Source organism: Tursiops truncatus, chromosome 2 (assembly GCF_011762595.2).
Source record: "Tursiops truncatus isolate mTurTru1 chromosome 2, mTurTru1.mat.Y, whole genome shotgun sequence".
NCBI classification, from domain to species: Eukaryota; Metazoa; Chordata; class Mammalia; order Artiodactyla; family Delphinidae; genus Tursiops; species Tursiops truncatus.
Window position 1 is genome coordinate 74488161 of NC_047035.1, and position 14522 is coordinate 74502682.

The 14522-nt window shown below is 49.9% G+C and overlaps 2 protein-coding genes across 3 annotated transcripts; one reads left to right on the top strand and one right to left on the bottom strand.

The window, feature by feature from the left end:
* Positions 1–3038: 3038 nt before the first annotated feature.
* On the bottom strand, positions 3039–4084 carry PSMB11 (proteasome subunit beta 11). The gene has a single exon (XM_004313370.4). The coding sequence runs from the start codon at positions 3990–3992 to the stop codon at positions 3117–3119; it is 876 nt and encodes a 291-aa protein (XP_004313418.2). The 5' UTR covers positions 3993–4084; the 3' UTR covers positions 3039–3116.
* A 3980-nt stretch (positions 4085–8064) lies between these two features.
* On the top strand, positions 8065–13713 carry PSMB5 (proteasome 20S subunit beta 5). Of its 2 annotated transcripts, none has more exons than XM_019948588.3 (3): positions 8065–8366; positions 9100–9406; positions 12893–13188. In XM_019948588.3, exons 1-3 carry the CDS (start codon positions 8169–8171, stop codon positions 12985–12987), a joined length of 600 nt encoding a protein of 199 aa, XP_019804147.1. In that variant the 5' UTR covers positions 8065–8168; the 3' UTR covers positions 12988–13188. The 2 variants fall into 2 exon arrangements, with proteins under 2 accessions (XP_019804147.1, XP_004313401.1); XM_004313353.3 differs by lacking the exon at positions 12893–13188 and adding an exon at positions 13206–13713 and having other exon boundaries at positions 8144–8366.
* The last annotated feature ends 809 nt before the right edge of the window (positions 13714–14522 follow it).

The window sequence follows — 14522 nt, forward strand, 5'->3', positions numbered from 1 at the left end:
AGTCACAGTGGACCTGGGGCCTGCTGCCCCACCTTTTATTCTTCCCAGTCTCTGGTCTTACTCTTTGTGGGCACAAAGAGGAGGGAGAGGGACCAGGGAGGCGGGCTGTTCGAAGGGCTGAATCAAAGTCAACTGGGGTGGGAGCCCAGCGGGTGGCCAGCATCTCTCACCGTGCACTCCCTAAGCAGAGAAGGGGTCCACCCGGCAACCAGAATTAGCACCCATGCCTCGTAACTCCAGGCAGGGCTCCTGGGGACTCAAGTAGGTGGGTCACGATAGGTCCTTGTGACCTTCCCCTCCAAGTGCGGAGTGCAGATAATCAGGGATGGCTGCTCTAATGGGAAGATGCCTTCTTGTACCTTCCACGCCATTTGGTTAGGGCAACCAGGCGGTGGGAGAACAAGGACCCTGCTCCGATGCTGGCATTGTCATTGACTCTGCTGAAGGCTGGAACCGGGCCCCTGCCTGCCTGAAGGCCTGTGTGAGAGCAGACTGTCTGCCCCTGAGGGAGACGATTAGGAGGCAGCACTCCAAGCAGGGAGCCACAAGGACAAGTCTTCCTGTTCAGAGCTAGATCCACACCTTTGGTCTCCCCTGATGTCTGCATCAAGCCTCCAGGAGTAAGTGGAGAGAAGGAGGGATTGACTCGTGGGCCGAGGAGGGGCGCATTGAAGTGGGATGCAGGCCTTTGCCTCCTCTCCCAGCCCTCCTTAACACCCTCCTGAGGTCCTCCCCAACTCATTAAGCTTCAAGGAAAACAACAATGTAGGGAAACAGGCTTTTCAGCTAGACCCTCAGGCTTATCTCTGGTCTTAAATACCTCACCATTGGAAACACTGAATCCGTCAAAGGGAGGGAAGAAGGGCAGAACCATGGAAGGAAAAGAGAGAGAGAAAGGGAGAGGTGATGGGAGGAGACGCAAGAAGAGTGGGGCTCCCCCCCTGTTATGCCCTCCCTATCTGGGTTTAATCCTCCTTCCCTGATTAATGGGAAGAGGAGGGGCACAGAGTGTTCCAGGGGGTGAGCCGCATGTGGTTCTCAGGGAGCCTTGGGCTGGGCTCAAGTGGCAACCCCAAGCTAGCCCGCCCCTCCCTCCCTGCCTTTTCTCACCCCTGGGGCTTCAGGACAGGGGTGGGAGGATGCAGAAGTATCGAACCAGTGGGGTGAGCCCTGCCCCACCCCACTCTGGACCTCTTTTCCCCAAAAGAAGTGATAAGGCCCGTCTTTCTCCCTGATAACTTCCAGCCTGTTTCCTGTCTCTGCACATAGGAACTGCACATGCATCGCCTATCCTGGATCACTCACATACAACAGGTCACAGACCCACACTCACCTCTGCATGTGGAGGTGCCCCCTCTTATGTCTGCGTCAATCAAACACTTGAACCCTGGGCAAAAGCTGCCCTTCCTCCTGTGTTCCTCCAGGACCAAGCTGGCCTGGGGTCCTTGACCTCTAGTGATCATTGCCAGTGTCCTGCACCTCCTCCCCTGAGGCTGAGGAGTGGGTGAGGGATGAAGAATTGCTACGGAGGCCACCAGCCAGATTCCCAGACCCTGGCTCGAAGCCTAGTCTTCCTGTACTGGGCACCTTTCTGCGGTCCCCCTTCCCCTGACCATTTCCCCCCCCCTCCCCTACTGCTTTCGCTCCTGGGACTCCCTTAGCTTTCTTCCCTCCTCTCCCATCATCCCCTGAAAGCCAGAGTCTGCTGGGGCTCCTCTGTCTGGCCAGCTCCTGCCTGGAGGAATTCTTAGCCTGAGGTGCAGGCTTGGGGCTCACGACTGGGCTGGAGGCTGGGAGGAGGGGTGTCCAGGAGGGAGGAAAGGTATTGTTCATCTTGGGACTGGAAGCTGTAGGAGTGGGATAGAGAAAGAAGATTCAGGAATCTTCAGGTGCCACCTCCTAGGCTGACTGTGCTTTCCCCCCTCACTTGGCCTGGGGAGGGGAGGGTGGGGAGGCATCCCTCCTGGAGCTGTCAGCCTGCATCGCCAAGTCAGGGCTTACAAGGGAGCGGCAAGGGGACAGGAGGGTGGGAAAGGATGTGCTAACCCAGCAGTTCCCACTAGCACAGACGCTTCTCTCTTTTCTTCATGCCCAGAGGGAGCTACTGGAAAGAGAGGCTGGAGAGCAGGCAAAGGGACAGCAGGAGGAGAAGTTGGGCAACGGCCATGACATGCCTGGAAGCCATAGTGCAAGGGATGGGGGAGGTGCCTGGGGCGATGGCTCAGGTCCTGACAAGCGGGGGTAGAGGGAGCTCAGCCCTCCAGGCCCTCGGGCTCCTCTGGGTTCCTCCTTCCCTGGCCACCAGGCAGGGGCACGGCCCAGCTGCTCTCTTCCCCACGTCACTCCCCAGACGCCTGGCAGGAAGAGGCCCTGGGAGAGAAACTGAGCTGAAGGACCACAGCCCTGGAGCGGAAGGCCTGCACCCCAGCATCATCTCTGCACTGACTGTGTGACCTAGGGCAAGTCACATAACCCTTTGAACCTGTTTCCTCTTCTGTCAAGTGAGGATCATTTTTACCTCAAAGAGTTATCATGAAAACTGCGTTCAGGAAAGGGTTTGCATCATGGTCATTAAGGTCAGGTCGGGGAGGGGGGCAGAGAAGAAAAACAGATGTGGGAAGCCCATCGCCACCCCCAGGTGTACATGCTGCACTGTCTCCTCTTCCAGCCTGGGCCCGCTGGGCTACTCTCCCCACTTCATTCTCCTCCAGCCATCTCCACTCACCAAGGTGAGAAAGTGGCGAAGACTCTGAAGCTGAGCTAAGGACTAAAACGAGAGGAAGAGAGACTGGGGATAGGAGGGGAAAAAGCAGAAAGGAGGATGGCAAGAAAAGAGGGTCTAGCACCTAGCACAGCATCTGGCGTGCAGCCGGTGCGCAATAAGTACTTGCTGAAAGAGGACTCGGTGCTGAGAAGGAGGCTGGATCAATCTATTGGGCGCCAACAGGAACATGTCGGAGAGAGCCTCGATGGCTCCGGGAGGAGAAAGGCATGGAGACTTGCAACAAATGAAGCCGGCAACCCACGAGAGCAGGAGCCAGACGCCATGAGTCTGCCCCACTGCGGCCCCATCTGCCACCCACTCCCGGGGCTGGGCCCCCAGGTCCTGCTGCTGCTCACAGCGCCTCTGCGGGCATCCTCGAGTCCCCCGGGGCTGGTGCCACAGACGGTTCTCCGCCTTCACCGGCTCTGTCCGGGATGGCCTCCTCCTCCCGTTCCTGCTCTGGCCCCGGCCCTGGGAGCTTCCGCAGTTCCGAGTACAGCACCCAGGCATCGTTGCGGGACACATATTCCCATCCACTCTCCCGCACGTGGAAGAGGTCCACGGAGCCCCCCGAGTAGGCATCACGGTGGGTGGCATGGGCCACCGCACGGCGGGCCAGGGCATAGGCTTCCTGGGTGCTCATGTCATAGTGGTAGCCGCCATCTAGCACACCATAGGCATAGGGAGATCCAGAGCCCACCGAGAAGATGTCCCCCTGCAGGCAGGTGCCGTCGCTGTAGACGTAGAAGAGGGCAGGGCCGGAACGGTCCCAGCCGCACAGGGCAGTGGCCATGCACAGATCCAGCCCCCGATAGCGCGACATCATGACTGATAAGAGTCTGGCGGCGCCAGCCACGCTGGGCAGCTGACCCTCCCTCAGTGCCCGCAGCCGCAGCTCCCGCTGTAGCACCCGGTACCATGTGGCACAGTCGGCCGAGGTGCCAGAGGTGGTGCCCAGGAGGTGCTGATGCACAGGGATGACCTTGCGTGAGGCTGGACAGGCCACGTAGTCACCACAGGAGGACCGCGTGTCAGCCGCAGCGATGACTCCATGACGGAAGCGGAAAGCCAGGGTCGTGGTACCATGGGCCAGCCTGGGGCCATGGATTTGCAGGAAGGTTTGAGGGTCCCAGCCCTGGGGCAGAGCCCAGCCACCAGCCTGAGGCAGGTGAGGTGAGGCTTCTTGGGTGTCGGGGGCCTGCCACTTGCACACATCCTGCAGAGCCATCCCTGGGGTCCAGCGAAGGTTGGAAGGAACAAAGCAGGGATTTGTGAGCTGGGTCAGGCGGAGGAAGAGAGAGAGCAAGGAGGAGCTGGGCTGCGGCCAGAACCAGCTGGGAAGGCGTGTGATCCGTGGCTTCCCTTCTCCCTAACCCCAAACCAGGCTTTGGGATTGGCTGATGGAGCAGCGCCCTCTCCCTCAGAGGACTGCTGAGGGGAGACAGAGCGAGGCCAGTAGAGTCTCCAGCGCTGGGGAGACGCTGCCCATGACACACCCGAGCGTCATCCAAGGAGTCTCCTGTCTGTCATCCTCCAAGCACCTGGAGTTGGGTGGTGGCTGGGAAACTGAAAAGGAAAGGGAGCACCAGTGGAAGGAGCAGAGCTGGGTTCCTCTGGGTTTTCCTATGGAGGGCACTGGGCGCACAAAGATAAATAAGGCCCTGCCCCTGCCCTGAAAGGGCTGCCAGCCTAGGGAAAGGTGGAGACAAGTCAGTGCAATGGCACAGTCAGAAGAGATTGCCATGGGCGTTCCCTGGTGGCCTAGTGGTTGGGATGCCGGGCTTTCCTGTTGTCCACCCTAGGCTGGCATTTAAGGCCCACTGTGGTCCAATCCTAATCCATCCACCACAACCTCTTTTCACGCAATTCCTAACACATCTCCCACCTCCCCTTCATCTTTTTGAATCCTATCTTTCCAAGTCTGGCTTAAGTACCACCTATTCTGAAAATACTTCCCAGATCCGGGGCGAGAGAGGAGAGACTGTGAGTTTGAGAAGAAAGGGGATCTAAGTGATATTTAAGGAAATGATCCAGACCTCCTTGGCAAAGCCTTCCTGGACCCCCAACCTCACCCCAATCTATACCAAACTCTCTCACCTCTGAACTACAGCACTTATCATTGCTTTCTTCCCCCAACCCCTGCTTTATTGAGATACAATGGACGTATAGCATTGCGTAAGTTTAAGGTGTACAATATGATGATTTGATACCTCTGTGTGTGTGTCTGTGTATTGCAAAATGTTTACACCATAAGGTAAGTTAAATCCTTCACCTTACTTGATTACCATTTTTGTTGTTGTTATGATAAGAACATTTAAGATCTACTCTCTTGGCAACTTTCAAGTATACAAGAGTATTGTTAACTATAGTTGCCATGCTGTACATTAGATTCCCAGAACTTATTCCTCTTATGACTGGAAGTTTGTACACTTTTGACCAACATCTCATTTTCTCCAACCCTGAGCCTCTGGCAACCACCAATCTACTATCTGTTTCTAAAAGTTTGGCTTTGTTATACTCTACATATAAGTAAGATCATACAGTATTTGTTTTTCTCCATCTGACTTCTTGCACTTGGCAATAATGCCCTCAGGTTTCATCCAAGTTGTCACAGATGGCAGGATTTCCTTCTTTTTTATGGCTGAATAATGTTCCACCACATATATAACACTTTACGCGTTCATCCATTGATGATGGATATTGTTTCCACATCTTGGCAGTTGTGAATAATGCTGCAATGAACATTGGGGTGCAGCTATCTCTACGAGATAATGATTTCATTTCCTTTGGATAAATACCCAGACATGGGATTACTAGGTCATATGGTAGTTCTATTTTTAATTTTTTTTTTTGAGGAAATTCCATACTATTCTCCATAGTGACTGCACCAATTTATATTCCCACCAACAGCAGCACTGATCATTTGTACCTCTCCTCTTTGAGGTCTCCCTGAGTGGGACCTTGGAGCAGAGAACTAATGTAAGGTAAATTGGGAACAGATTATGGAAGGCCTTGAATGCATGCTGAGGAGCTGAACCTTACAGACCATTTTTAAGCAGGCAAATGATAAGATCAAGATGTTTCAGGAAAATCAATCTGGTGCTGCGCAGAATAAATTAGAGATATAGTTTGTACCCAGAAAAATCAGGAGAATATTTCAGTAATTCAGGAGTGAGGAGATAAGAAGCCAAAGGCGGTATCAGTTGCAATGAAAAAGAATGTAAGAAGCACTGTAGAGGGAGAATGAACAGGACTTGGCAACCTAGTGGACGTGGAGTAAAGGAAGGGGAGTTGTCAAGATGAGCCAGGGCTTCAAGCCTCTGTGACTGGAAGAACATTATTGTCATTCTTTCATGTGTTCATTTTGCAAACGTGTATTAAGCACACAGCGGTCACAGAGATAAATAATAGAGAAATGCCTGTCTTTACAGTTGTTGGGTTTTTTTGGCCATGCCGTGCAGCTTGTGGGATCTTATTTCCCTGACCAGGGATTGAACCTGAGGCCCTGGCGCTGAAAGTGTGGAGTCCTAACCACTGGACCGCCAGGGAATTCCCGAGAAATGCCTGTCTTTAAAAGCTCACAATCCAGTGGGAGATAAATGTATATTTATAACCAGGTAAAATGTGAAAGTGCCTTAAGAGAGGCAGACAGCATTAGTGGCAGAGGGAAAGAACCACTGAGAGAAGTCAGGAGGATTAGTTGCATTGCAGGAGTGACTGCAAAATAATACATGCTCAGTAAACAGAGGCACTCTGCATTTTCCACACCATCCAAGTGTGAGAGCCACAGAAAGATCTTCTGCTTCATTACATTCTGATGGTTGGGTTTGGAAAGAGTTGCCAAATTTCAGCATTAAAAATACAACACTCTCAGAGTCTGTTGGGAGGAGGAGGGGCTGAGTTGGGCATCAGAGGAAAGAGGAATTTATATATATATATATATATGTATTTTTTTTAATAAATTTATTTTTGGCTGTGTTGAGTGTTCGTTGCTGCACACAGGCTTTCTCTAGTTGCGGTGAGCGGGGGCCACCCTTCGTTGTGGTGCACGGGCTTCTCATTGTGGTGGCTTCTCTTGTTGCGGAGCACAGGCTCTAGGCATGTGCTTCAGTAGTTGTGGCACACGGGCTCAGTAGTTGTGGCTCACGGGCTCTAGAGCACAGCCTCAGTAGTTGTGGTGCATGTGCTCAGCTGCTCCACGGCATGTGGGATCTTCCCGGACCAGGGATCGAACTCGTGTCCCCTGCATTGGCAGGCGGATTCTCAACCACTGCGCCACCAGGGAAGCCCAGGAATTTAGATATTGATGGATGTTGCTGCTGGAATCCAACAAGGAAGGGCAGATGCTGTCTTCATAGAACCATAAAGCAGGAGGCAACATTTCATACACTTGCCCACTTCCTTGCTTGTTATGGTTCCCAAAAGGGCTGAAAAATGAAGGTGGGTGAAGAGAGGAAGAAACAATGAAATACAGCACATTCCTGAACAAGAGCTTGTCTTAGCTAGCTTAAGTCAGAAAACCTCTCTGTACATCTTTATGGAGCCTCAACTCTCCTCCGGGCTCTGAAATGGTAAATTACTATTGACTCAGTTATTCAGGAGCTGAATTGCGAACCCAGTCTGTGGATTAACTGGGCCCTTTGCTTTTCCTTCTTTATTCTTCTATCTGCCTTTTGGTCAATTCATTACTCAATAGAATTTCCACCAGAGGGTGAGAGTAAAGACAATGCTGAATCTTAAAAACTGGTTACTGTTAGAGAACGTGGGTAGCGTGGCGATTGATGTTATCAAACAACAAGCGGTATAGCGCTCTTATTTTGTTGCGCTTTTTAGCACAAACTACTGCGGTTTTACTAACTTCATAGGAAAATGGCCTCAGCGTAGATCATTATTTTACCCAGTATTAGAGAGTGCCCTTACACAAAATGGCAACTTCAGTCGCGTTAACAGACTGCTGAAGCAGTAGTGATGTAAGTGTTGCTAGGACACCGGGCGGGGCGGGGCGGCGCGGGGCTGATTTACCGCTACCGTTTAGAACAGGATTTCATCCAGTCACGCCCTTCTGAAAGATGGCCGGCCCCACTTCCGTCCCTCAACCTGGACGTTTGCGATTGCTTCCTATGAATTTGAGGTTAATCTAATCCCGTGTTGTTTACGTGACCAAAGTCAAGATGGCAGCCACATCTCTTTGTAATTTAAGGGGAGTGAAGCCATTTATTTTTTCCTCCTCGGTGAAAATAATCACTCGCGTCTGGCTCTTGTGTTTGGAGGCGTGGTTGCCAGGAGTTAAAATGGTTGCTCCCTGTGATAGATTTAATAGGAAGTGAAGCTGTGACGACGAGGCGTTGCCCGGCCGCTCTTTGCTAGGCGTTCTGGCAGGCAGTTCCCTTTGCCCTTACTAGACATGGCGCTGGCCAGCGTGTTGGAGAGGCCGCTACCCGTGAACCGGCGCGGGTTTTTCGGGCTCGGGGGTCGTGCGGATCTGCTGGACCTGGGTCCAGGGAGTCCCAGCGATGGGCTGAGCCTGGTCGCGCCCAGCTGGGGTGTCCCAGAGGAGCCGAGAATCGAAATGCTTCATGGAACTACCACCCTGGCCTTCAAGGTGCGGACCCAGCCGTCGCGCCGGGCTCAGTTCCGTGCGCCCGCGCCCTTCCCGACCTCCCAGCTGGTCCGGAACCCGCGGTGGTCGCGGCCACGAAACCCAGACGGAGGCTCGGACCTCTCACCCCAACCCCGGCGGTTTTGCTGTGTCACTGCCCCGAGAGGCCTCGGTTCTCGCTCTGGCCGGAGTGGGGGGCGATGGGGCTGGAAGGGCGGGGCGTGTGGTAAATGGGAGAAGGAGCCCGAGGCCGCTTGGGTTGATACCTAGGCGACCCCAGGGTGCTCCTGTCCAGGAAAGGCCGCAGCAGCAGTGAACACTGGCAGAGGGAAGGCTGTTGTAACCACCAAAGGTTTTAGAAACTGAGAAGCCCCGATAGGCCAGGGTTACCGAAACGTTATGGTTTGAGGAGGAAGATTGGTGGGAGGAAGCACTGTACTAGGAGCCAGACAGTTGGGATTCTTGGCCCAGCTTTGCAATAACTGGCTGTATGATCTAGGGTAAGTCGTTCGATCTCATTCCTCAGCCATCAAGTGAAGGTAATACTGAAGGTAATCCCATGTCAAGGGATTGATGTGAAGCTCTAGTGACATTAATATGAGGGAAAGTATGTTGTGAAGTATAAAACGGCAGAGACAGAGATGTTCTGGGTTTGCACTGATGCATAAAGAAATGTCAAAGATGATGTTTTTGTGGTCTCATGTGGCCTGTTTTGTGTTTCGTCTGATCTTAACAGTTTCGCCATGGAGTCATTGTTGCAGCAGACTCCCGGGCCACAGCAGGTGCCTACATTGCCTCCCAGACAGTAAAGAAGGTGATAGAGATCAACCCCTACCTGCTGGGTACCATGGCTGGGGGTGCAGCGGATTGCAGCTTTTGGGAGCGGCTGTTGGCTCGGCAGTGTCGAATCTATGAGCTTCGAAACAAGGAACGCATCTCGGTAGCAGCTGCCTCCAAGCTGCTTGCCAACATGGTGTATCAGTATAAAGGCATGGGGCTGTCCATGGGCACCATGATCTGTGGCTGGGATAAGAGAGGCCCTGGTGAGTTAAGCTGCAACCATGTGATTCTTGGGCTGGCACTACAGAGAAGAGGGGTTGGATGAACAGATGAATAGAAGAGCTTATGTCAGTGCTGGGGATGTGTTGGTTAGTTCTCAGTCCTTTCGTCTGTTTGTTCAAGGAAGGGCTGTAGTGCAGGAAGGGGCAGGGAAGTAGATCAGCTGTGTCACTGACCACCCATGTGACCTTGGGCAGGTTGCTTATTTTCTCAGACTGTTTCATCATCTGTTACATAGGTTCCATGAGGTAATACATGTCAAGCATGTAGTGTCTGACACATAATGTGTTTCCTTCTGGCCTTTCCTGTAAAATGATAAGACCTGCAAAGAGTTGTATTTAAGAATTAAATCGGCTAATAGACATAAAAACTCTAGTCAGTGCCATCTGATAGAAATACAATGTGAGCCGCACATGTAATTTTACATTTTCTAATGGATGTATTTAAAAAGTGAAAAGAAATGGGTGAAATTAATTTTAACAGTTCTCTTAATCCAAAATAACTATTATCATTTCGGCATGTGTCATTAGCCCCATTTCAGGTGCTCACAGCGACATGTCGCTGGTGCCTTCCATATTGGACAGCGACACTAAGTACCTACTCAAAAGTTAGTCATTTCTCTTCCCTTTTTTCCTGAAGAGTCTTTGGCCTAGAAGGGGGGCCCTTTGGGGCTCATCTCCTTTCTTTGCTTGATATAATCACCTAGGTCCTGTTGTCATCTCTGAAAAGAAATTCCTTAGCCTATTTTTCCTTCTGGTATATAAAAACCTTGCCAGGAAATTCAGTCTTGTATCTGATATGAGTTCTTTTTCAGCCAATTGTGACTGTCCCTTTAGTCAAGCTGGGATACAGCTAGTCACTTTCTGTTTAATTTTCCCCTTTGGTGCTTGAAAATAGTTACTCTTTCCTCCTATTGGTCTTGCTTCATTCATTTACCTGCCCCCCACTCCTTTTTTTTTTGACTGCACGGCTTGCGGGATTCCTTGACTAGAAATTGAACTGTCAGGGATTCCTGACCAGTGAAAGCACTGAGTCCTAACCACTGGACCACCAGGGAATTCCCTCATTTACCTGCTTTCTAAATGCCTAGTTTTCCTCTTTTGAACAACTGTAGCATACCCACCACTTTTTCATTTGCTTTGGAGAATATTAGTTCATTACTCAATAGAGGATGAAATGGGCTTCCCTGGTGGCGCGGTGGTTGAGTCTGCCTGCCGATGCAGGGGACACAGGTTCGTGCCCCGGTCTGGGAAGATCCCATATGCCGCGGAGCGGCTAGGCCCGTGAGCCATGGCCGCTGAGCCTGCGCATCCGGAGCCTGTGCTCCGCAACGGGAGAGGCCACAACAGTGAGAGGCCCGCCTACTGAAAAAAAAAAAAAAAAAAAGAAAGAAAAAAGAAATAGAGGATGAATGAGGAGAGATTTAAAAGTGCATGTGATAGAGGAGCTCAGTTTGTTACTTTGGAAATTGAAACACTTTTCTCTTTGAAAAGTGTGAAAGAAGAGTTCCATACATCTTGTGTGGTCTAGGGTAGCATTTCAGAAATGTTGTTTTGAACCCTTAGCTATTGGATTGGTCCCAGGTGGTGGAAAACAATGTAAGAGAGTACAGAAACTGGCTAGCAAGGAAAACCCAGGAAGTCATAGCATAACCTAAATTGTACCATCTCAAGAAGCCTTCCTGACAAGCTGTCCCATTCAGGATGAGTCAGCCCCCGGCCTCAAGCTGACTGAGAAAGGGTCACAGATTACTTAATGCAAGGCTGAATGAGATGAATGCCACTTTAAAGAGAACCGATAAAATGTTGAAGGAATTTGGGGGGTGGGGGGATTGCTTCTGATGGGAGGAATTGAGGCGGACTCATTTTCCTGGATGTGAAAATGAGAGAAAGGAAACAATGAACAAAAGAAGACAGGGAAGAAGCATGAGATTTTGGGGGAAGTAACTGGACATCTAATTTAATTGGAACTAAAGTCTAGTTTAATTGTGAAGCAATTGGAACCAGATGGTGAGCTGCTAGGCAAGGTAGTGGCAATGGGACTTGAGGAGGGGCTCCATGTTAGAACCATTGGAACCTGAAAACTGATAAGGGCAGTGCTTTTCAACCTGGCTTGTATCATAATCACCTGAAGAACTTAAGAATCTAGATCCATGCTTGTCCCCCACCCAGACCAATTGAAAAAGAATACCTGGGGTAAGTCCTAGGCATCTTTTTTTAAAAACTTCCTGGGAATTCCCTGGTTGTCCATTGGCTAGGACTTAGCACTTTCACAGCCGGGGCCCTGGGTTTGATCCCTGATCCAGAAACTAAGATCCTGCAAGATGCTTGTTGTGGAAAAAAAAAAAAAAAAAAAAAAAATTCCTTAGAGGATTCTGATGCATAGTGAGTGTTGAGAACCACTGAAATAGGAAAAATATTAGTGATGCATTGACAGAATTTGAAAATACAGCAGGATTGGTGGGGCAGAAGACGGATGAATTTGGTAGGTAATGGAGAACCACTAAAAGTATTTGAGGACAGGAAATTTAAATATGAATTTGGTGACAAAGGCATCCAGCTGGAGAGGCCCAGTGGGCAGATGGAAATGATAAAAATTTTACTACATCTTTGTCTAAACTTTTGTCTATACTAGAGGTTGGCTAACTTTTTCATAAAGGGCCAAATATAAGTAAATATTCTAGGCTTGTAGGCTATATGATCTTTGTCTCAACTACATAGCTCCATTGTTTTAGCAAAAAAGTAGTCATAGACAATATATACACAAATGGCTGTGGCTATGTTCCAATAAAACTTTATAAAAATGGTGGTTGGGGGAATTCCCTGGCAGTCTGGTGGTTAGGACTGTGCGCTTTCACTGCCGAGGGCCCGGGTTTGGGGAACTAAGAGCCCACAAGCCGCTCAGCGCAGCCAAAAAAAAAAGAAATTAATTTAAAAAATTAAAATAAAAAAATGGGCGATTGACCTGGCCTACCACTGTACCAGCACTGTCCAATAGAAATATAGTGTGAGCCATACATGTAATTTTAAATGTTATAGTAGCCACATTTTTTAAAATAAAAAGGAAAATTAATTGTAATAATATATTTTATTTAACCCAGTAGATCCAAAATATTATTATGATGTGGTACTAGCTAGCATGTGGTACTAGCTTCATTTCAAATGCTTAGTAGTCACATGTGGCTAGTGGCTACCATACTGGACAGTGCGGGTCTTTACAATATGATTTAAAATTATAGGCTTTATTCTCCTACTGTGTGACGTATGCCTTGCACTCCAGATAGTCTAAACCCTGAGGGTTAGGATTGTCTTTTTGGGTTTTTTTTCCTTCATTTTTTGGCTGCACAGCCTGTGGGATCCTAGTTCACCAACCAGGGATCGTACCTGCACCCCCTGCGTTGGAAGTGCAGAGTCTTAACCACTGGACCGCCAGGGAAATCCCAGGATTGTCTTAAATATTACCTCTCACAGTGCCTGAAGTTCTGTGCTTGAAACCTAAGTCATTTGAATTATACTTGCTTTTTGGTTGTACAGAGAAGACAGACAAGGCAGTTACTGTAATGTGAGGTAAGATGGGATGGTATGTGTAGAATCCTGAAGTCTTAAAATTTAATTTGATTTCTTCACCTTTTTTTTAAGTAATTTTATAGAAGTGCTATTTTCTTGTATTTCTGTTGGTCTCCCCTGGTTTTCAACAAGAATGGAGAACTGTTGCCTTGGAGGATGAATCAGATGTCAAAAGCGGTGATCATTTTTTTCTTACTAACCTCATCTCTCTTTCCAGGCCTCTACTACGTGGACAGTGAAGGAAACCGGATCTCGGGGGCCACCTTCTCTGTAGGTTCTGGCTCTGTGTATGCTTATGGGGTCATGGATAGGGGTTACTCCTATGACCTGGAGGTGGAAGAGGCCTATGATCTGGCCCGTCGCGCCATCTACCAAGCCACCTACAGAGATGCCTACTCAGGAGGTTCCGTCAACCTCTACCATGTCCGGGAGGATGGCTGGATCCGAGTCTCCAGTAACAATGTAGCTGATCTACATGACAAATATAGTGGATCTACCCCCTGAAGGAGGGCAGATGTGGCTGCTTGCCTTGCTTGGGGTGACTGTTGTTGGTAATATGGGTACAGCTCCCCATCCTCTAGTGGAGGGGTCCCTGATTGTATCCATCATTTTTTTTTAATCTCTGGTGCATTGACCTCCATGTGTTACCCGTTGTTAATGAGCTACTGCAGAGGTAATTATTTGTTTTACTTTCTTGGATGTTAACATTACACTACTCGATCTCAGCCTGTATTGTGTCTTTTCTCCACACTGTCCCTCCTCCAAGCACTTTACAGTCAAATAAGCCGGGACAGTGGGAGGGAAGTGACTGTAATTACAGGAAACAGCGGTGTGAAGACATCGGCTAGTGAATACATTAACGTCCCCACTCATGAAGCTAATAACAAAGGAGAAGGAGAGGGAGGGAGGAGGGAGAGACTTCCTGATTCTGTTTGCAAAGAGATGAAAAGTTGATGAGGTGGAAAGATGCACAGGGCTGTACCAGGCCGAGCTCGGAGGAAAAAAGCTCTCCTCCTGTGGTGGGGGAGGGGAGGCTGATGCTACATGGAGAGCAGAAAGGTGAAGAGGGTAAGCCAGTTGGGAAGGGAAGCCTTTGACCCTGGGAAAAGAGAGGACAGAGGTGTGTGTGAAAGCAGTAGTGACCACCAGCCTGGTGATCCCTGTCCTGGCCCTCCAGCGTGTGCCAGTGTGGGAGACAGAAGGAGATGATGGTGGACTTATAGTCTCCTGGGCAGGAAGCGGCACAGAATTTTCACTGGAACGTGTGGGTGGGGAAGAGGCCCTGCTGAGAGCAGAGATGGCTGATTTATCACACCCAGCGCTGAGGGGCTTCCCAAGCTATGGTGGCAGCAGATGGCAAGGCCTTCTGTTAAAGACAAGACATAGGACGTAGGGGAGATAGAGGAGGTTGATGGGAGAAACTTAAGAAATGGGAGAGGAGGGCATAAACACTGATTTGTATTAGTTGGCAAGAAGGAAGAAAGTGGTTGGTGAGGGTGACAGTGGAGTGTCGTCTTTTGAGGCCAAGGGGCTG